The following is a 21417-nucleotide window of genomic DNA, read 5'->3' on the forward strand; positions in this document are numbered from 1 at the left end:
ATTTTACTCAATATTATTGTATGAGCTATAGTGTTCCCTGTCAAATTAACATAGAATTGTAATGTCTCTCAGCAAAGTCATATTTTATTAGTGGCCTACAGCAAAAGACACATTTTAACCGTGTCCACCAGCTAATTTTACCTTTTTTTTTGACAGGATACAGCCGAGTCCTTTGATGAGAGGGCCTGTGCGTATCTCTGAACTCCCATGATCGCACCAATTACCCGAACCAAACAGCCGAGTCCTTTGGCTGATGAGAGGCTGTTCTGTTCCGACGCAGATCCAACGGCCAGCAGCTCTCCTCCCCTCTCAGCCTCGCAGCGGCCGCCAGCGCCGCCACCGTCCGCCGCCGTTCAGCCCCGGATCTCGGCAGCCTCGCTGCCTCTGCTCCCGGCCACAGTCGCGCGTCCCCCGCCGCATCCATCGCTGAGCGGGGCCCTTTCTTTGCTGGTGTTTCCCGCCGCTCGCTGCCCCATTTCCCAGACGCGGCTAGCGAGGTGAGAGGTTTGAGGTTGGGCGGAGATGGGCGGCGTGCCCTGGAAGCGGGTGGAGCTCGTCGCGCTTGTTCTGTACGCGCTAGGCTTCTACCTCGTCGTGATCCGCAGGTCGCTTCGTCTCTCGCACGGTACGTTGGTAGCACCCAGTTTACGTCATCTCTCCGCAATTGCCGCTCGTTTCACGGGCTCACAGCTGCTTCGTGGTTGTAGATTACTCCGGGAGGCTCTACGGACTACGCGCGGGATCACTTGCCGGTCATCTGAATGTGGGTAAAATTTCATCTATTTTTGTCAGTCACGTGCCTTACCTGAACATTGAGGAGCTGCCCGTTTAATTTCATTAGTCGTATATTGCAGGACTTGTCTGATGCACAATGGAGAAACTTCCGTGGGAACCTGCCGATTCTGACTGTTGTAATGGGGGCGTTTCTGATTGTGGTCAATACATTGCGATATTGCTATGTCTTGAAGGGCCGAGGGACTGCTTTGATGTGGCTTATACTCTCCTTGAGCTATCTATATTATCTTCATGGCGCTTGGTATGCAACTCACAATACCATATTATTTTGCCTCTTCATTGTTTTTTTATTTTTTTTAACTTGTTTGTTTTCATGGCAGTGTTGTGTTCATTCTTTTAATTTCATTGATTAATTACTCCATAGTGAAGGTCAGTGCTTCCATGTTGGAACTTTCTTGCTCTTTATCCTTATGTTGTTTGTATGTGTACAAATAATATGGCAAATAAACATAAATGGAAGAATCTGGTCTCAGGGGTAATGAAATAATCACTTAATGTTTTGTTTTGGAGTGTGTGAACCTGTTTTGGAGGATGTATTAGTTCTGAACATTGTGTCAAAAGCAGGAAATTACTCCAAGTATTGATACACATAATCTTGAGTATGTTAAAGCCAAGAAAGAGAAGGAACATACAACAGATTAAAGAAATAAGCCATCTTGTTATGTGATTGTCACCAACAAATAAGTGGCATTGCCAATTAAAACCAAATCGACGGCTGTAGAGTGACTAGCTAATAGATTTTCACTTTTCCTGTTGGAATTTTTATGAATGTCTATTTCATTCTTTGTTGACCATAGTTCTATATTTTGCAGCTATTTGCTAATTATAAGTATTGCATAAGCCTCATTTGGAGTTTCAACTTATCTGTGCTTATTCTAAACCGAGTTTATGAAGGATATTCGTTCTCATCATTCAGGTTAGATTCTTTTTGCTGCTGCATTGCATATTGAAGTTTATCCTATTAAGATGTCTTTTCTTATTCGTTTTTATGGGATTTTAACTTTTGTATCTAAACAGGGAAAATCTTGCTTTTCTAGATAACTATCGGGGTACATTTCGATGGCACATATGCTTCAATTTTGGTATATTTTATCCTATGCTATCTCATTTATTTATTGAAATCATATATGAATTGTGTGCTGTTGCATATTGAAGCTTATTGTAGCTCTTCAGATTGGTTGCTCCTCGAATCCTGGGGAAGTCATCGAATGGTTTATATTTGAAGAATTTATTGTTGTTTTTGAAACCTAAAGAAGACTAGTTTCTTCACTTCTTTTCTAAAGACATATTCTTAGAGTTGCCGGTTCACAAATTATCAACTGTGGATAATTAATATCCCAGTTGATATGAACATGGTTCCAGGTATATCAAAATCTCCTGGTTGCATAAAAACATTAAAACCACTGAGTTAATAAACTGAAGTTACTGAACGGTTCGTGGTACTCTTTTGTCAGTCATTGACCACTATTTCATTTTGGCTAATGCTGTGAGGTCAGATGCCATTGAACTGGCTACCTCATTTTGTTAATTATCTTGCAGCTTCTCCAATTATTTCAAGTTGCATCAGGCGTGATCCAATTATCACACAACTTTATTTGTATTTATTTAATCACAAGCATTGCACCAATTTTATACCTTGTGTTTATATATCAAGTTTTTGTAGGTTTCTTGGTTCAAATTTTTTTACACCTTCTAATTTCCATGCAGTTGTGTTACGGATGATTAGTTTTGGATGTGATTACTGCTGGACAATTCATTCTTCTCACTTTGATCACAAGGTACAATGTTCCCTAATGTCATTTTTTTTGGACATGTTAGTTTTGCAGCATGAGATCTTCAATGTTTGAAAAGTTATTCTGTCTAGTTGACATTCTTGTTTGATTGAAGTGCATTCTGATCATCTGATCACATCGGTATACAAGTCAGATTTCAAAACAATGTTTGCAGTTGGTACTATTTTCTAAATAGTTGTCACACATAGTTCTCATGGATATCAAGAACTCTATATTTTATTTTTAACTATTATATTTTATTTTTAACTATACCTTCAATGTACTCATGTGTTGATTTTCCAACTTTCATATACACAGAATACTGGTTTGATACTTTAGTATAGTAACATGAGTATTCTTGGTACAGAAACATATGCAAAGATGTCAGGTTTGTTATTCTGGGAAGACATGTTACTTTGCTTTGCAGGTATTTCATTTTTCCAACTTTTCTTGTAACAGTTGAATGTGGTAAGGTCGTACATGATAGACCCAATTAGTTTTAGACATGTAAGAGGTTGGTTTTAGGCCCTGTTTGTTTCAGCTTATGGCTGATTTTGAAGGCTCGATTTTGAGAATCCAAAAGTCAGACGACTCCCAGAATCGAGAATCCATAATCAGCTGGATTCTCGATTCTCTATTGTGGAAGTCATCTGACTTTTAGATTTCCTAAAATTGAGCCTTCAAAATTGTCTAGAAGCTTGTATTTTTTATCTAGATGGACTAGGTCTTTTTTTTGTTTTTGTTTTGGTATGTGCAGAATAACTGGTGTAGAGATTTGCATGGGGCAAGGAATTAAGTCTCCCATGAGAGGATAAGTGAAGGAAGTCTTACTAAGGAGTGACTAGTGTTCTGCTGACACCAGGTTGACTTGTGGGTGAATTCATTATAGATCTTCTAGGTTGTCGACTGTAAAGTAGGACTTAGCATTTTTTTTATTCATTTCCAGTATGGTATATCATTATACCATTGTTGAATTTTAGCGGATGCAACTATTTGGCCTAAGCAATTCCTTTAGAAGCTGAATTATATTTATTTATTCTTTTTATCCGGTGATAAAGCCTTGCTCTTGGCAGGAGAGAGGACTCAATGTTGACAGATACACATTCCTCATGTATTTATGCTACTTGACATATGCTCCACTCTACATTGCTGGCCCTATTGTTGGATACAATGCATTTGCTGCTCAGGTTAGTTTTTCCTCTAGGTATTTTTTTATTGAAGCTTATTTTTTTAATTAAGTCTTCATGTACTAACCAGTTTTTGATGTAGCGATCTTGCAGTTAGAAGTACCTCAGAAAAATTATTCATTTACACAAATATCTTGGTATGGTCTGAGGTGGATCTTAAGTTTCCTTCTTATGGAAGGCATGACACACTGTTTCCACTACAATTCCTTTGTAGTAAGGTACTTGTTTTTCCTCATATTATATGGCTAACTTTTTATTTGTTTCTATTGTTAATATTGTATTCTGAAATTTGAATTGATTGAATATTCTGATGAGTGATGACAGCCGATTATGGCAGAAGTTATCCCCATTTGAGGTCTTCATCATCAGTTATGGGGTAAGATTATATTGCACATTCTCACAAAAAGGATTGCATTGTATGATACAAATTATATTTCCTGTAAACGTGCTCAGGGCTTCTAAGTTGCCACTTGCGAAACTTTATCCCCTTTTAGTCAGGTTGCAGCAGTTGATATTTTTCCACTGTGCCCTTTAGATTTTATGAATTGATTGCCCGCATGGCCGCATATAAGTTTTTTCTTTTGCAGGACCTATTCCGAAATTGCATTTTTGTTTTATAGTTGTTTGGGTAGGTTTTGTGCTATACTTTAAACTTCTGTCTCTGCTCTTATCTAATATATTGTAGCTTATTGACTTCGTTCTTATGGTTGATAATCAATCTCATTGACTTCTCAAACTTTCCAATACAGGTGTTAAACTTTATGTGGTTGAAATTCTTTCTTATTTGGCGCTACTTCCGGTTTTGGTCACTGGTAATTCAATATTTAAATTTTGTATCAGCACAGGCTTTTATGTAGTGTATTGTATGCTTTATCTTGTCTTGGACATTCATTTTATCTAATAGATAGCATCAGTATGAACACAACTTTGTTCTGATCTCAGCATTTGTTTCATATATTCTTGATATGTTTTAAAGCGAAGCACTTCATTGCAGGTTGGGGGAGTCGAGACACCTGAAAACATGCCTAGGTGTATAAATAATTGCCACGATCTGGAGAGTTTCTGGAAGAGCTGGCATGCTTCTTTTAACAGATGGTTGGTCAGGTCTGGTTTAAATTTCATCTTTGCTACCACACGTCTTACTTGTTTCCTTTGCCACCTTTGATTTTATGCATATGGAAGTTGCAGCAATTTCTTACTTGGTATAATGTACATCGATTTACATCATTTCTTGTATCCCATAAATGAAACTTATATATAGAGTTGGTACATGTCTATACTATGTTACATTTGTCTTGCTTTCTTTGACAAGCCACATGATTATTGCAGGTACTTATACATTCCTCTTGGTGGTTCTCGAAGAAAGCTTCTGAGTATCTGGGTAATATTCACGTTTGTAGCAGTGTGGCATGATCTGGAATGGTAGCTTCTTCAAAATCCTACAATCGACAGCCTTGCTTACTTGTTTCCAGATCCATTGGTGATGACTTGGATTCTTCTATTTGATTCTCTAAACAGGAAACTTGTTTCATGGGCATGGTTAACTTGCTTATTTTTCGTTCCAGAGATATTGGTCAAATCTCTGTCCAACAAATTTCAGGTATAGTTTTTCAGACAACTGTGGTTCAGTAGATTTGCTGTGCTGGAAGCTTATCTGCTTTTCTTAGAAGTTAATAGAATCTGGTTTCAAAAGGTTGCAGGCCAGTTATGGCAAGATAGTAAATTTACTTAAAAGCTATCAAATTATCTTTATTTGAGAAACTTAATCCAATTTATAAATTGAGTTAAGGCATATTAATTGAGGATCCAAATAACTCCATGCCATTATGATGTAAAGAAAAGATTGAAGATATCTGCAGGAATGAAAGTTTCTAAAATGCTTAAATATTGTGGCATTCTTGCAAGATGCTTCATGGAAATTTGACAAGGCCACCATCTAATATGCATTTAAATTATTGGCAGGCAAGTAGCTCCCTTGGGATGCTTGTTCACCGAGAATTTAAAGCAATTGCCGGTGCTGTGACCATCAGCTGTCTTATGGTATGTTCTATGTGTATTTCTGAATGCACTGCTAAAAGAATGCAATTATTTTCTCCTGATAACGGATCAGTAAAAGTATCAAAGATATTGAATAATTGATATCCAAGAAAAGTATTAAGAGACTACATGAAACCATTTGTCTAGCTGTATTCAACGGAAATTTCAGATGGTCTCGAATGCGCCATGATCATTTGCTCAATTGTGGACATAGAGGAATTTCAGTGGTATATTAGATTGGTCATTCATAAGTTGTGAATGCTATTTCTCAGATGTTTCATGCACACAGGTGGCAAACCTTGTTGGTTACGTCGTGGGACCATCCGGGATTAAAGTTCTGATCTCAAAAATGGCTGGGAAGGAAGGTGAGTTGCAAAATCAATAAATCATACCCATCAGGTGTGACGGATTTTATTCAGTCAGGCATAAACGGTCTGATGATCTCTATAGCTAATACATGTTCTCATTTTGCAGCCCTGCCTGCCCTTGCTTTCATATTTACTACATTCTACGTGGGAGTTAAGGTGATTGATTGCTCGCAATACAATTTTAGCTGAACTTTTGTGCACTTCTGCTCATAGCTGGTGACATTGTGCCCTGCAGCTGATGTTCCATATATCCGAAGCTAGCAGCAGCCAGGGGTGATGGAGCTGGCGATCATGTATCCAGTTTTTACTCACATGTAGGACACACTCAAGGAAACTATTCTTTCTTTTCCTTTTCCTTTTCATTTGTTGTATTTGCTCTAGACACATCATGCATTCGAGGGGCAATTAGTTCCTGTATGCGCTGACATATGATTTTGATTTAGAATAGAGGCAAGGTCTTTACTGATTAGCCTGCTGGCAACTTGCATAGGCCAAGTTCTGATTATGATTTCTGTTTGAAAATATATTCACGGTATGACTCACTTGGAGGATTTGTGAATTTGGTAGTGAATGTCTTGTTAAACCAACTCAAAACGAATGTTTCGTGGCTTAGTGGCTGGAACTTGTGTCGGAACTTGGGTGGAATGTACTTGACCGTAAACATATAAGCTAGAGCTGGAAACAAGTTTTTTTTTTTTGAAAAGAAAGAAACAAGTTTCTATTTGGTTCCAGATTCTGAAATGTTGCTTTGGTGCGTGGCATGGAGATATTCATACATCATCTGATAAGTTCCTGATCATTTAAGTAGTAGCAACACACTAACATTTGGCAGACATAAAACCTCATTACCAAGGAGGCAAGGATAGAGTCAACTGATAGTAGCCAGTCGAGATATGGTTTCCTACCATCCTGTGTGCTAGAGAACTGATTGATTTGCACTATTATTTCGTTGATTATACAATAACCTCTCAAAAAAGGAGGTACAAAACCATGCATAAAGCAGGAATACCTGTACCATATATAGTTCTAACTGCCCATATCATGAAAAGTCAACATTATATGAAGACTTTTTAGAAGAAATCCAAAAGCATTATATGAAGAAGTTTTTAGAAAACTTATTTGAAAATATTTGCAAGAACATTTATTTAAAGTTCTCCTAAAAATACTTTCTAGAAATCTCCTCAAAATTTCTCCTTAAAATATATACTAATTGGAAAGTTCCCATCAATAGGTATATTTAAGAATTTTTAGAAAAAATATCCCCAACTGTAGCGTAAAAGTTTTCCAAAATACTTATGAAAAAGTTTCTAAAAATGGAATGTTACTTTAGAGAAAAGTGACAAAAAGGGAGGCTAGGACAAGGATGGAGCTAGCATTAGGGAATTTTGTCGCTTCTAGCCACAGATCACGCGCTACCGCTTGTGCTCCTAAAAGACTGTAGAAGAATGAATTGCTCCTCCAAACCTAGAAGGGTGGGTATAATAGTAGTTATACATGAGCCTCTAGATGGGCCTCTGAATATATACACCAACACCCCCCGCAGTCTGAACTACCGGCGCAGCGGAGTTCAAGACTGGACAACAAAGAAATGACACACAGGGACAACCCCCCACAGCCACAACTAGTCACCTGCTATGTTGAGGCTGAAGCGAAACTCCAAGAAAGTCGAGGAGGGGAGACCCTTGGTGAAAATATCAGCAAACTGGGAGGTGGTCGGGACATGGAGGACCCGAACATCGCCGATAGCGACCCTGTCGCGGACGAAGTGCAAGTCGATCTACATGCTTCGTCCGCTGATGCTGAACGGGGTTGGTGGAGAGATATACGGCGCTGACGTTGTCGCAGTAGACGAGCGTGCTCTTGGCGAGCGGGCTATGGAGCTCCGCTAAGAGCTGTCGAACCCAGGACGCCCTCACCACGCCGTTAGCGACAGCACGGTACTCCGCCTCGGCACTGGAGCGGGAGACAACCGGCTGCCGCTTGGACGACCAGGAGACAAAGTTGCCGCCCAGGAAGACGGCATAGCCGGAAGTGGAGCGGTGAGTGTCCGGACAGCCAGCCCAGTCAGTGTCGGTGTAGACAACCAGCTCAGCAGAGGGAGATCGGTGAAGAACCAGGCCGAAGTCAACAGTGCCACGGACGTAGCGGAATAGACGCTTCAGCAAGATGTGACTCCCGGGGATCATACATATGAAGGCAGACCTGCTGAACGGCATATGTGAGGTCCGGCCTGATGAAAGTGAGGTACTGCAAGGCTCCAGCAAGACTCCGGTAGGCAGTAGGATCAGCCACGGGATCACTCAGAGCAGCATACAGCTTCGCCTGAGTGTCGACAGGAGTGGAGCATGGCTTGCAATCACTCATCTCAGCCCGCTCCAGAATATCAAGTGCATACTGCCGCTGGTGAAGGAGAAGGCCAGACGAGCGAGGCTCAACAGTAACACCCAAGAAGTGATGGAGCTGACCAAGATCCTTCATAGCAAACTCCTGCTGCAGAGAGGAGAAGATGTGTTGAAGCAACTACTGACTAGAGGCTGTGAGCACAATATCATCAACATAGAGTAGCAGGTAGGCAGTCTCATCCCCACGGCGGTAGATGAACAGAGAAGTGTCAGGCCTGACCTCGGTGAACCCCAATGTCAGTAAGAACGTGGCGAACCGAGAATACCAAGACTGAGGAGCCTGCTTCAGACCATAGAGAGACTTGTTGAGCTCGCAGACCATGTCCGGACGACTGGAGTCCACAAATCCCGCTGGCTGACTACAGTAGACTGCCTCTGATAAAGTGCCATGGAGAAACGCATTCTTCACATCCAGCTAGTGCACAGGCCAAGAGCGAGAGAGAGCGAGCGAGAGGACCGTGCGCACTGTAGCAGGCTTCACCACTGGACTGAAGGTCTCATCATAGTCCACACCAGGCCGCTGGGTGAAACCCCGGAGAACCCAGCGAGCCTTGTAGCGATCCAGTGTGCCATCAGTCCGATGCTTATGCGTCCAGATCCACTTGCTAGTGACCACATTGCAACCAGACGGACGTGGCATGAGGTCCCATGTCTGGTTGGCAAGAAGAGCCGCGTACTCCTCTTCCATCGCGCGACGCCAGTGAGAATGCGCCAGGGCATCGCGGACAGAGAAGGGTACCGGAGAGATCCGAGACTCTTCCTCGGTGGCGAAGAGAGTCGCGGGCTGAGAGGCCATCCGCCGAGTCACCATGGGATGAATATGACCAGAGTTTCGATGGATGACGGGCGGGTGGTACACCGCCGGCTCGACACGAGAGCGATGCGGTGGAGGCGGCAGTGGCAACGGCGCCGGTGTATGTGGCGGCGGTGACTGCTCCGGTGTAGGCGACGCAGGAGCCTCCGGAGCCAGAGTCGGCGCCAATGCCGGCACCGAACGACGCCGGTACACCTTCACCGGCTGAGCGTAGCGCGCAGGCGCAGAAGGAGGCACCGGGGCCGCGCGTGGCGCAGAAGGAGACACCGGGGCCGCACGTGGCACGAGAGAAGGCACCGGAGCCGCGCGAGGCGCAGCAGAGATCACCGGAGACGGTGCCGGTGTACCAGGAAAACCTGTAAGAAAAGGACAAACAGACAAAGGTGGCTGAACCACCAGGGCAGGCGAAAACAAGGACTCCAACTCGGGGTCAGGGGAACGTGTAGAGGAGGTAGAGTAGGGAAAATTCGACTCGTCAAACACAACATGTCGGGAGATGAGGACCCGGTGAGAGGTGAGGTCAAAGCATCGGTACCCCTTGTGGTCAGGGGAGTAACCAAAAAACACACAACGAGTCGAGCGGGGTGCCAACTTATGAGGAGCAGTGGCGGAGATGTTAGGATAACATGCACATCCGAAGACATGAAGGTGGTCATAGTGAAGAGGGGTACCAAAAAGAGCGTGGTGTGGAGTGGGAGCAGGGGAAGCCGTGGACAGAAGGCGGTTGAGCAAGTAGGTGGCAGTGTGGAGACTCTCAGCTCGGAAGCGGGGAGGCAGAGAGGCCTAGATCAGAAGGGTGCGCATGACGTCGTTCGTCGTGTGAATCATCCGCTCAGCCTTGCCGTTCTGTGGAGAGGTATACGGACAAGACATGTGCAGCTGAACACCCCGAGAGAGAAAGAAAGAATGGGAGGTAGTGGTGTCGAACTCACACCCGTTGTCACACTAGACGACCTTAATGGTGAGGCCGAACTGAGTGGACACCCAGACAAAGAAGTGGAGGAGGGTGGGAAAGGTCTCAGACTTGGCGCGCAATGGAAAAATCCAAGAGTAATGAGAGAAATCATCAACCACCACCAGATAGTATTTATAACCAGAAATGCTAGGTATAAGAGAAATCTACAGGTCATAGTGAACAAGATCAAAAGCATGCGTCGCATGCGAAGAAGAAGAAGAAAAAGAAAGTCTAACATGACGACCAATTTGGCACACATGACAGAGGTGCTCAGCAGGAGCCCTAGTATAAGGAACATCGGTACTACGATTAAGGTGAGCCAAAACGTCACGGCCGGGGTGACCAAGCCGGCGGTGCCAGGTGGTGGAAGACGGCGTCGCGGCAAATGCAGTAGACGAAGAAAAAGTCAAAGGCGGAGCAGCGGAAGCAGGAAGACGAAGGGTGTAAAGGGGCCCCGAACTGTCACATCGGAGGAGCGGACGCCGGGAAGCCGAATCCTTCACAGTAAGACCAGAGGAGTCAAATTCGATGGAACAAGAATTGTCAGCAGTAAACTGGCGAATGGAAAGAAGATTATGAATCATCTGAGGAGCAACAAGAACATTGGGAAGACGGAAAGAACCATGAGCAGAACCCATGGCGATGACAGGAAGACAAGACCCATCGCCAACCATGATGGAAGAAGGACAAGAGGGATGTGGGGGTCGGATAGAAAAGAGGATACCGGCATCAGGGGTGGTGTGGAAGGAGGCACCCGAGTCGACGATCCACTCGGTGCTGATCGGCGGTGTCAGCCCCATGGTGCTGAAGGACTGCGCCAGCGCGGCCTGGTCCCACCCCTAGGCCAGGTCGATGGCTGGCTGGGCTGAGCGGGTGGAGTCCAGGACGGCGCGAACAGGGGAGCAGTACCGGTGAACATGGCCGCCGGCTGGAGCTGTGGGTGAGAGCCCCCCCTGACCCTGGAACGGCCACATCGAGATGCGTCCTGACCATGGGTTGCTGAAGGATGGCCAGGGCGTACCTCTAGGGGCAGGGGCAGGAGCGGGAGCAGGAGCCGGAGTCGTTGTGCCCCGACGGCCACCACCAGAACCACCACCGGTACCAGCACCACCAGAAGCAGGGCCACCAGTACCACCACCACCACGTCCCCCTCGCCGACGACGTCCACCACGGCCCCCCCACAACCGGGCTGCCCGGTGGGAGGAGCACCAAGGAGGGAGGTGGCTGGCGAGGCAGGGGAAGCCGGTGGAGCAGCCGCGAGCGCGGTGGAGGAGGATGAGGACGAGCCGGTCGCAGGGCCCCTGATGATCTCCTCGAGAACGAGGTCATCTCGGACCTGCAGGAAGGAGGGGAAGGGCCTCTGGCGGGTGATCCATGTCCGCAGGTCGTCATAGGTGGAGTTGAGACCCTGCAGGACATTGAGCACCAAGGCCCGGTCGGGCCCCGGGCACCCGAGGTCGTGAAGAGCATCAGCCATGCCCTCCATCCTCATGCAGAACTCACCAACAGAGAGGTCTCCCTGCTCGAAGGTGCGGAAGGTGGCGTTGAGCTGGAGAGCGCGGAACTCGGCGTTGCCGAGGAACTACTCCGGCGACGATCTGTTTCCCGCGGAAGGCAGTGGCGGAGAACGGCGCGTCCAGGGAGGAGGAGGGCGGTGGTGGCGGTAGCGGCACCCCCGGCGCCCGCGGCGGCGGGGGCAGCGGCGGCGTCGGGCTCGGGCCCGAGGATGGCCAGGGTGGCGGCGGATCTGGGTGGCCGGCCCTGAGGCCACGCAGCCGGCGCTCCGGGGGGAGGGAAGGAGGAGAGGGGCGGCGGCCGGCCGGCCATGGTGCCGGTAGCGGCGGCTAGAGGAAGAGAGGGAGAGAGATGGCTAGCTGATACCATGTAGAAGAATGACTTAGTGTATTCCTCCAAACCCTAGAAGGGTGGGTATAATAATAGCTGTATATAGGCCTCTAGATGGGACTCTGAATATATACACCAACAGAAACTAGACGTAGGATGAAAGCATTATTTGCTTCTCGTGTCCTGACACAGGTTATCCATGCTATTAAAAGGAAAATAAAAAAGGCTGAAGCTAGCATGAGGAAATCTTGTAGCTTCTGGTCAGGGATTGTACTCCTAAAAGAAAAGTCGGAAAAGGTCGAAGCTATCATGTTCACCTACTATAAAACTAACACAAACCCGTATATCCTCCTCCGATCCTACTGGCCGTACACGATCTACTTTGAGAGGTTTCACTCTCCCCGACCATAAAAAAACAACCCTACCCCACACTTCACGCGAAACAAAACCTATCACTAGAGAGAAGACACAGATACCTGAACCCCGAGCAAATTCTGAGCAAATGAACCTCAAACACAATTTTTTTTGAAATAATTCCAAACACAAATCGCAGAAGATTTCAAACGGTTCTTTCAAAAAAAAAAAAACTCACCCACAAGTCCCACACGTCTGCTCACGGGCTCGGACAAAACGCGAAGCAGCCATCACTCCGCGACGCACTACTCCCTCCTCTTCTTCCCCCGCTCGACCATCCCACCGGTCACCACCACCACCCGACCGCCCGTGCGCGGCGGCAGCACCGCGTGCGCCGGGGAGACCCGGGCCCTAGCCTGCTCAGCCTCGCCGGAGCGGCGGCAATGGCTGCGGGCGGCGATGCGTGAGCGCTCGCGGCATGGGGAAGGAGGAGGGCGGGGGGCGGCAGCAGCCGACGCCGGCGGAGGGAGGGCCAGGAGGAAGCGGCGGCGGAGGAGGCGGAGGAAGAGGAATAGGGGGGCGGTGTAGCAGCTGGTGCCGCGGGGCCGTGCGGCCGCAATGCGTGGCCGCGCTGCTGCTCGGCGCCGCCGTGGCGCTCTCCGCGCTCTTCCTGCTCCCGCCATTCGCGGGGCGGCGCGGCGGCGGCGCCGCGCCGGATCCGGGCGGCGCGTTCGCAGGTCAGACCCGCATTGCGGGATCTCGCGCGCCTTGCTTCCGTCTTCCTCCTTTTTTTTAAAATCCCTTTCGTCGTACGGACTCCACGGGCAGTGACTTAGCGATTGACTTGTTAGCTTTCAGCTCAGTAGTTCGTGCGGATTGGAGCGCGGCGTCCGATTGTTCTTGGATTCTTCATCTGCAGCAAAGCTGTAAAGTTCGCTTCCTTAGATGGCAACTTGATCAAATTCGACGGATTTTTCAGTTGCGTCTCCTGTTTCTTTGCCGGAGCAACTTGGCCACTTTCCGTGCGCTTATGTCACTTTCTTAGATACGCTGTTATTAGTGTGTGAATGCTAGATTCTAGCGCAACATTTAGGTGGCATAGCCAAAGGACTCACGTGTATTGATGTGATCCGTGCTGTGCTGCTCTTAATGTATGTGCAGTGCAGCTGTTTTCAAGTGCCGTTCTTGATAGCGGACAGGATAGGAAATAAGAGGCCGACCTATATATGTGCCTAGTGGAAAAAAGATGGTTCTGTTCCCTGGATGGTTGGGTGCTGCCACATTCAGTTTTACCGTATCAGCATTTCCCTATATGGTGCCGGTCGGAGATTTTTGCGTGGATTGCCAATTTGGGTTGGGCCATTGTATTCTGTTTTCAGGTGGTACCTCTGGTAGACTGGTATGTGCCTTTCAGCCGTCCGTTGTGAACACTTACTAAAAACAATTTCAAGGGTTTACCTCTTATCAAACTGAATTTTGTTTACCTCTTATCAAACTGGATGATTAATTTTGCGGTGAGCCGGTGAGCAGTGGCTTGTTCTCTCTCCGGATTTTCTCTAGAAGCCAAGTGGAGATAATATTTTCTTCTGTGCTCGGAAAAGAAAAAAAAGTTTCTTAGTCGGTGCCGCTGATGGAAATATTTAAGTTTCCTTAACTTATCTCTTGGTTATGTTGGACTTCAAAGATACCGACAAAAATTGCCGTGCAAGGCAATGATTTATATAAAATAGTTATTACAAAGCTTTGGCAAACTTCCAAAATAGAAAGGATAGCACTTCTATTGAATGATGATGTTAGAAGGTCCGACAAAAACTGCCGCGGTAGAGGACATCATAGTTTGTTGAATGGTGATGTCAGAATATCTCGACAAAATTTGCCGTGATAAAGAAGTCATTGCATATGGGGTGGTGATGTTAGAAGACGCTAACAAATATTTCCATGATAGAGTAGCCCAACACTTCAAATGGCGATGTTACAAATTGGCAGCATTGTTTTGGAAGAAAAAAAATCATATTCCATTTGATAATCCAACGATGATAAGCAGCATTTACTATTGGAAGTGACTATATGACTACTAGGAGGTATATATTTTTCATTCAATTTTTTTTACATAAATTAAAGTGTTACTACGATAGATCAGTTATTTATAATCGTCAACTGGGGTATTCAACACATAACAGATAAGGAAATTAAAATATTGGATGCTGTATGAGTAGGAATGCAAGCGGATGTCTAGTGAGTAGTGAATCACTACGATAGATCATTTTTGTTCCATTTTTCTTGCTTTGAAATCTGGAGTAGCTCATTTGGACGAGTTTAGATCTACCCGATGACCCAAACTTGCATCCCTATGCAGAATTTGATCTGTCAAAATTGCTTTGATCATAAAGACTAGGAAAGTTGATACTTTTATTTTCTTGATTAGATGTAGGGTGGTGGTTTTGATGCTTGACTTGGATGACCAGTAACGATCATGAGTATCAACACTTCTATCTTCCGCATGTATACTGTTGGAGTATATTGAGCCCATGTGTATAGAGGCCCATGTATAGGTGTTGTATATACCCACCCTTCTAGGGTTGGAGGAATACAGCAATTATTCTCTCCATCATGGTATCAATAGCCTAGGGTTTCTCTCTCTCCTCTCTCTTCTCCCCTACCTCCCCTGCCGCAGCCGCCGCCGCCGGCGCAATGGCTGGCCGCCGGCGCGGCCCCCTCCCCCTGCTCCTTCCCTCCTCTTCCCTCCTCCTCCTCCCCTGCGCCGGGCGCTGCCTCTGCGTGGGCTGCCGCCGCGGCTGGGCCTCAGATCCGCCCCGCCGCCTCTCTGCAGCCCACCACCGCCGCCGCTGCTTCGGCTGGCGCGGGGCCCCTGCAGCCCGCCGTCGCCGCCTGGGCCCGACCCGAGGGGCCCCGATCCGCCGCCGCCCTCCCTGGACCCAAGAGGCCCCGCGGTGGCCCTTGCCGCCGTTCTTGGGCAGGACGCGGCCGCCGCCGCCGCCGCAGGAGCCCTGGACGCCGCCCTCCCGGCTCCAGGCGCGGGTCCAGGCGCGGGAGCTGCCCCTGGCGGCCCCTGCAGCCGGCCCTGCCTCTGCAGCAGGCCTTGGACACCGCCCTCCCTACTCAAGGCATGTGCCCAGGCGCGGGAACCCCCGACGGTCCCCTGCAGCCGGCCCTGTCCGCTGCGGCCACCACAGCCCACCGCGCCGCCGCCGTCGCCATCGATCCGGCCGTCCTGCGGGCCGCGGCGCAGTTGCTGTAGGCCGCGGGCGCCGATCCGGCCGCCCTGCAGGATCCCGTCGCCGCCGCCGCGTGGACCGGGCTCGGGATGTCTCCTGCGGAGGCGCCGCTCTCCGCCGCCGCCCTCCGCGGGCCGCAGGCCGACGCCGCCCTCGCCGCGGCCCTCCTCGCCGCCAAGTCGGAGACTTCGGCGGCCCAGGAGCGGGTCCGCGTGGCTGCCCTCGCCTGGGAGCGCGAGCACGCCGCGGTCGACGCCTCCGCTCTCCGGGTCACCGAGGCGGAGCGCTTCCTCTGCGCCTCCTCCGGCCAGCTGCCTGTCGACCCCGAGCCAGGCGCCTCTTCTTCCCGCCGTGCCCCGCCCGCTGGATCTGGAGCCCGGTACGACCCGACCGACCCCATGGTCGCCCAGCTCCACTTCCAGGCCGCCGGGGTCCAGAACATCAGGGCCCTGGTCTCCGTCCTCCTCGACCCCGCGTCCTCCTACGGCCGCTGGCGGGACCAGGTTCTGCTCGCCCTCCGCCGCTACGCCCTCGACGACCACGTCCTCGTCGACTTACCGATCGAGGCACGGGACGTGGCGTGGCTGCGCCTCGACAGCGTCGCCATGTCCTGGATCTTCGGGACCATCTCCCTGGATCTTCAGGACCTCGTCAGGGTCCACGGCGGCACCGCGCGGCAGGCCTGGGTGGCGCTCGAGGGCCAATTTCTCGGCAACGCCGAGTACCGCGCCCTCCAGCTCGACGCCACCTTCCGCACCTTCGTGCAGGGGGACCTCTCCGTCGGTGAGTACTGCCGGCGGATGAAGAGCATGGCCGATGCTCTTCACGACCTCGGGGATCCAGTGTCCGATCGGGTATTGGTGCTCAATGTCCTGCGGGGCCTGAGCAACACCTACGACCACCTGAAGGGCTGGATCGCCCGTCAGAGGCCCTTCCCCACCTTCCTGCAGGTCCGGGACGATCTCGCCTTCGAGGAGATCACCAGGGGTCTCGCGCCCGGATCGTCCTCGCCCACCCCCTCCGCGCTCGTTGCTGCTCCACCGACCTCCTCCGCTGCTCCTGCCACCTCCCTGCTCGGTGCTGCTCCCGCTGGGCAGACCGGAGGGGGGGGGGGGCGTGGACGTCGCCGCCGAGGGAGAAGTGGTGGCACCGGTGGCCTTGCTTCTAGGGGTACCAGTACCGGTGGGGGCCGTCTGGGCGCGCCGACACCGGCTCCCGCTCCCGCTCCAGCCCCTGCCCCTAGAGGTACGCCCTGGCCATCCTTCAGCAACCCATGGTCAGGGCGCATCTCGATGTGGCCGTTCCAGGGTCCGGGAGTGGGGCCTCGTCCTTAGCTCCACCCGACGGCCATGTTCACTAGCGCTGCTCCTCTCTTCGCGCCGTCCTGGACTCCGCCCGCTCAGCCCAGCCAGCAGCCGACCTGGCCTGGGGGGTGGGACCAGGCCGCACTGGCGCAGTCCTTCAGCACCATGGGACTGACGCCGCCGGCCAGCACCGAGTGGATCGCCGACTCGGGTGCCTCATTCCACACCACTCCAGATGCTGGTATTCTCTCTTCTGTCCGACCCCCACACCCCGCTTGTCCTTCTTCTATCATGGTTGGTGATGGGTCTTGCCTTCCTGTCACCGCCGTGGGTTCTGCTCCTCGTCTTCCTAATGTTCTTGTTGCTCCTCAAATGGTTCAGCAATTATTCTCTCCATCATATACAAAGCTATGAGTTGTGTTCAAACATTAATTCAGGTAGTTCCATTGTGCAAGATACTATTCTGGTTTCACTTTTGGCTTGTGCAGCATCTGTGTCGCAGAACTGGCAAGAACATATCTAGTGCTCCCAGCGGGTTAGGCACTCTAGAAGCATCAAAATTCCAACCATGGGAGCATCATGCCAACTTCATAAAATTTTGTTTGGAGTTTTTCATGCACTTTTAGTGATTCAACCATGCATCGTGACCATGGGAGCGTCTAACTCATTGGGAGCACTAGATATGTCCTTGAATATAACTACTAAAATTATATTGACATAGATACTAGGTGTAACTTTTAGTTTCATTTGTTGATAAATACCAGTGTTTTTACCATTGAAGTCATGCTATTTTGGCAGCTGATATTGTGGCAAGCTTTATGCTACAGAAGACAGTTTCTGAGCTGAGTGGAAGTACATCTAAGCTTGAATTTGACATCTATGAGGAAGTTGGCATCCCTAACTCAACTGTAAGTCACAACGTTGTACATTTATGTTCTTCTTGTCATGCACAGTGTATCCAATGTTCTATCATGCTGATTTCCAAATTCCAAATGATTGTACAGGTGGTTATTAATTTTCTACAACCATTAGGTGCATCAAACTGGACATATGTGATCTTCAGTATTATTCCTTATCCAATATTCTCAACTATGTCACCAACTTGGTTGAGCATCCTTAGGGCTTCTTTTATGTCCTTGGTTGTAGAACAATCAAAACTCCACCTGACAGAGTCTCTATTTGGGAGTTCATCAAATTTTGAGGTGGTTAAGTTCCCTGGTGGAGTTACCATTATCCCTCCACAGGCTGCGTTTCTTCTTCAGAAACCCTATGCATCTTTCAACTTCACTCTGAATTTCCCAATCTACAAAGTAAAAGAGAAAACAAATGAGTTGAAACACCAAATGAAGTCTGGAATACGTCTCAATCCTTATGAGGTTAGTATCAGTTAGGTTAAATTTCTGTTTTACCCTTTTTTTACTATTACATCATTATCTGCAGTACTATACTATTGATAGTGTATTAATCTTTTTGCCCGAAATTGTTTTGGACTACATCTGAATGGTTTGACTGTTTGCCTGCTTGTTTTCATTGGGTTCCTGATCTTGCATGTAAACATGCACAGTACATTTAATTTCTATGACCTGATGGGCATGCAATTAATCAGCATGCATGCATGTTCGATTCCTTGTATTTGTGTGTGAGTAACTGGGCACTTGATGGAGTATAGCTTGCATCATTTTGTCCTTTGTGAATCGGATGTATATGGTCTATGTGGCAGCATTTGTGCATGTATAAGAGAATAGTAGAACTTGCAAGCATTGTATATGAACTAGTGAACTACAGGATGTTATCCTAGAACTTTGTACTTTTACAAAAGGAAATGTGATGGTGTAAAAATGGGTTTGCTAGGTGTCATACACAAGGATGTTATCCTAGAACTTTGTACTCTTACAAAAGGAAATGTGATGGTTTAAAAATGGGTTTGGTAGGTGTCATACACAAGGATGGGCGCCAGTACTTATTAGCATATAATGGCTGGTTAGGACACTTTAGCACTGGTTATCCCATGTAATCACTAGTATGCTGGTGACTGAACTGATACTGATTACCATCTTTTTTAAAAAGTAAACTCGGGCAAAGATTTTAAAAATAACAATGAAAGAAGATATTTCTCTATGTATTACAAATGTTTTAGCAAGTCAGTAAGAGGTGGTCATGTAGTGCATGAAGAATGTGGAGAGATCACTACTATTTTTGTTTTTGTCATTCACAGTTGCTCCTTGCCTTAGGACTAATGAGTAATAACTCTTATTTGTTGGGCATTAAAAATTTTGGGATGGGGAAATAACGTGCTGCAAAGGCCACACAAGTTCAACTGAAGACGAATTCAACTGTTAGATCTTGTTCCTGTTAGTTCAACTGAGTCACCTTTCTTGTACTTTGCAGAACCTCTACATCAAATTGACGAATTCAAAAGGTTCAACGGTTGCTCCTCCAACAATTGTTGAGGCCTCCATAGTTCTTGAAGTTGGGAATCATCAGCCATCCGTTCCAAGGATGAAGCAGTTGGCCCAAACAATTGCTAATTCGTCCTCAGGAAACTTGGGACTGAATCACACAGTGTTTGGCAGAGTAAAGCAGATAAGCCTTTCTTCTTATCTTAGACATTCTTTGCACAGGGAGGGTGGTACTGATGCACCTAGTCCGGCACCTATGCCTTATCAAGATCGTCCTCACCACCACCACCACCGCCACCGCCACCACCACCATCATCACCATGAACACCACCACCACCATCACAATATTCATGAGGACAAGAAGCATTTTGCTCCATCTCCTGCTCCTGTACATTCTCCTGTCCAACAGCCCAAATATAGATCTCCATCCCCATCTTGTGCATACGGATACACCAAGAAGCCAAAGAATAAAGCTCCTGTAGGCCCAACTGCTGAACCAGTAGCTAGCAACCATCATTATGCTTCCCCTGCAACCATACCTTGTGCAGTGCTGCCACCATCCATTAGTCCATCGCCTTCTGTTCATCACTCTCCTAATAATCCCAGGAGACACAACAGTGCCCTCGCTCCTTCTTCAGCACTTGTGAAGCCCCATTTGCATACAGCACCTCGCATTCCTGGACATCATCCTGCTCCAACACCAGCTGTGGCCCCTGCTCCTCATTCATGTGAGTCATTTCTCGCTTGGTCCTTATTTGTGTTTTCTCAACCACCAGGTGCTCTTATTTTAAAGAAATACTTGTTCATAAAGATTATGAGCGATATGATTTTTCAAAGTAAACAAATAGTGGTGTTGGCGGTTTCTTTTTTTTTTCTTGTAGCTCTATTCCCAAAATTTGAAGAATATCCAATCAGTGAAACTTTTGTACTTCTACTTTAGTAGTTTTCCTAGTAGCAATGCAAGGTCACACATATTGAATGGAACTACAATAGTGCACCACGGTCTAAATGAATTCTCTGATTTCATTTCATTCACTGCATCATCCTTGCGAGTTGCCACAATTCTGGAGTGCAAACTGCTCAATTGCTACCTTGCATCTCCTTCTTCAAATGCTATCAACATTTCCTCACTTGCTACTGACCATCCATTGTTTATGCAATTGCAGCATATGGCACACAAAGGTATTCTTCTTGCCTTTGGCAGTGGGCCCTCACACTGCTCATGTGTATGCTGATGGGTCTGCCATGACGAGGACAGCTGTTCGAAACTAAAATTAGTCCAGAACAAGCAGAACTGCTGTTCCGAGACGGTTGTAGGCGCAGAATAACGCACCCAGGCTGGAGGTGATGCTGTATACTTGGAGAGCGTGTATATGGATCGGGATATAAAGCAGCAGCGGGGCATCTGTGCGTGTGTGTATAGTGGCCAAAGCCAGATGCGGCAGGCCCTTGTGTGTTAGCACATGTGTTTGCCCAAAACACAGATGGTGAGAATCCAGTATAGGCGCTTATACAAAAAGATTTGTCTCCTGTTCTATTAGACTCCGAGTCTCGGACTTTGCGTCGGCCGATACATGCTTGCGAAACTTTGAAATGAGCTCTTGCGTTGGAAGAAAGCTGCTACAACTAGATGAGTGAAAAATCTTCTTGTTCCAAAACCTGGGCAGTGCCAATTTCGTCTAGCACTTTGTAGCTGGCTTGCTTCACATAGAACAATTCTTTTTTTTTAAAAAAAAAATTCCTCAAGTCTGATAGTAAGTTCTCAGGCTCGGTGTGGATTCTCTGACGTCTCGAAGGAAAGTTACCGCTGCCTTTCCCCTTGCCGGATGCCATCCACTATTCATCCAACGGTTGCTACAGATTTTACTTTTTTTTTGAAATAATAGCAGGAGCACTGCTCTGGCATATAAGAAGAAAAAGAAAAAATATTCGTACATAACGCGCCGAAG

The 21417-nt window shown here is 47.7% G+C and overlaps 2 protein-coding genes across 12 annotated transcripts; both read left to right on the top strand.

The window, feature by feature from the left end:
• Positions 1–231: 231 nt before the first annotated feature.
• LOC120665686 (membrane-bound O-acyltransferase gup1-like) lies at positions 232–6753 on the top strand. 5 transcript variants are annotated; one of them, XM_039945311.1, is made up of 19 exons: positions 232–625; positions 708–763; positions 855–1036; positions 1116–1164; positions 1608–1711; positions 1813–1877; positions 2503–2573; positions 2935–2994; positions 3641–3754; positions 3848–3972; positions 4079–4130; positions 4504–4566; positions 4749–4858; positions 5084–5176; positions 5273–5354; positions 5717–5794; positions 6081–6156; positions 6266–6315; positions 6395–6718. In XM_039945311.1, exons 1-19 carry the CDS (start codon positions 523–525, stop codon positions 6434–6436), a joined length of 1575 nt encoding a protein of 524 aa, XP_039801245.1. In that variant the 5' UTR covers positions 232–522; the 3' UTR covers positions 6437–6718. The 5 variants fall into 5 exon arrangements, with proteins under 5 accessions (XP_039801245.1, XP_039801246.1, XP_039801248.1 ...); XM_039945313.1 differs by having other exon boundaries at positions 546–625; positions 708–767; positions 6395–6753; XM_039945312.1 differs by lacking the exon at positions 2935–2994 and having other exon boundaries at positions 237–625; positions 6395–6753.
• Positions 6754–12797: 6044 nt separating this feature from the next.
• LOC120665688 lies at positions 12798–21008 on the top strand. Of its 7 annotated transcripts, XM_039945323.1 has the most exons (7): positions 13237–13266; positions 13388–15033; positions 17470–17506; positions 17868–17977; positions 18074–18445; positions 19458–20196; positions 20629–21008. In XM_039945323.1, the coding sequence occupies exons 4-7, from the start codon at positions 17888–17890 to the stop codon at positions 20715–20717; spliced, it is 1290 nt and encodes a 429-aa protein (XP_039801257.1). In that variant the 5' UTR covers positions 13237–13266; positions 13388–15033; positions 17470–17506; positions 17868–17887; the 3' UTR covers positions 20718–21008. The 7 variants fall into 7 exon arrangements, with proteins under 7 accessions (XP_039801252.1, XP_039801253.1, XP_039801255.1 ...); XM_039945321.1 differs by lacking the exon at positions 17470–17506 and having other exon boundaries at positions 13037–13266; positions 13388–13455; XM_039945322.1 differs by lacking the exon at positions 13237–13266 and having other exon boundaries at positions 13287–15033.
• Positions 21009–21417: the final 409 nt, after the last annotated feature.

This window comes from Panicum virgatum, chromosome 3N (assembly GCF_016808335.1).
Source record: "Panicum virgatum strain AP13 chromosome 3N, P.virgatum_v5, whole genome shotgun sequence".
Lineage (NCBI taxonomy): Eukaryota > Viridiplantae > Streptophyta > Magnoliopsida > Poales > Poaceae > Panicum > Panicum virgatum.

What these genes read in the sequence shown, in the direction of transcription:
- LOC120665686 (XM_039945311.1), top strand. Translation starts at nt 523, where the DNA reads ATGGGCGGCGTGCCCTGGAAGCGGGTGGAGCTCGTCGCGCTTGTTCTG. An exon ending in TATTATCTTCATGGCGCTTG is followed by an intron (nt 1,037 to 1,115) that starts GTATGCAACTCA and finishes TTTTCATGGCAG; the next exon opens with TGTTGTGTTCATTCTTTTAA. An exon ending in GTGTGGCATGATCTGGAATG is followed by an intron (nt 5,177 to 5,272) that starts GTAGCTTCTTCA and finishes TTCTCTAAACAG; the next exon opens with GAAACTTGTTTCATGGGCAT.
- LOC120665688 (XM_039945318.1), top strand. Translation starts at nt 13,008, where the DNA reads ATGGGGAAGGAGGAGGGCGGGGGGCGGCAGCAGCCGACGCCGGCGGAG. An exon ending in TTGGCATCCCTAACTCAACT is followed by an intron (nt 17,978 to 18,073) that starts GTAAGTCACAAC and finishes ATGATTGTACAG; the next exon opens with GTGGTTATTAATTTTCTACA. An exon ending in GGCCCCTGCTCCTCATTCAT is followed by an intron (nt 20,197 to 20,628) that starts GTGAGTCATTTC and finishes TTGTTTATGCAA; the next exon opens with TTGCAGCATATGGCACACAA.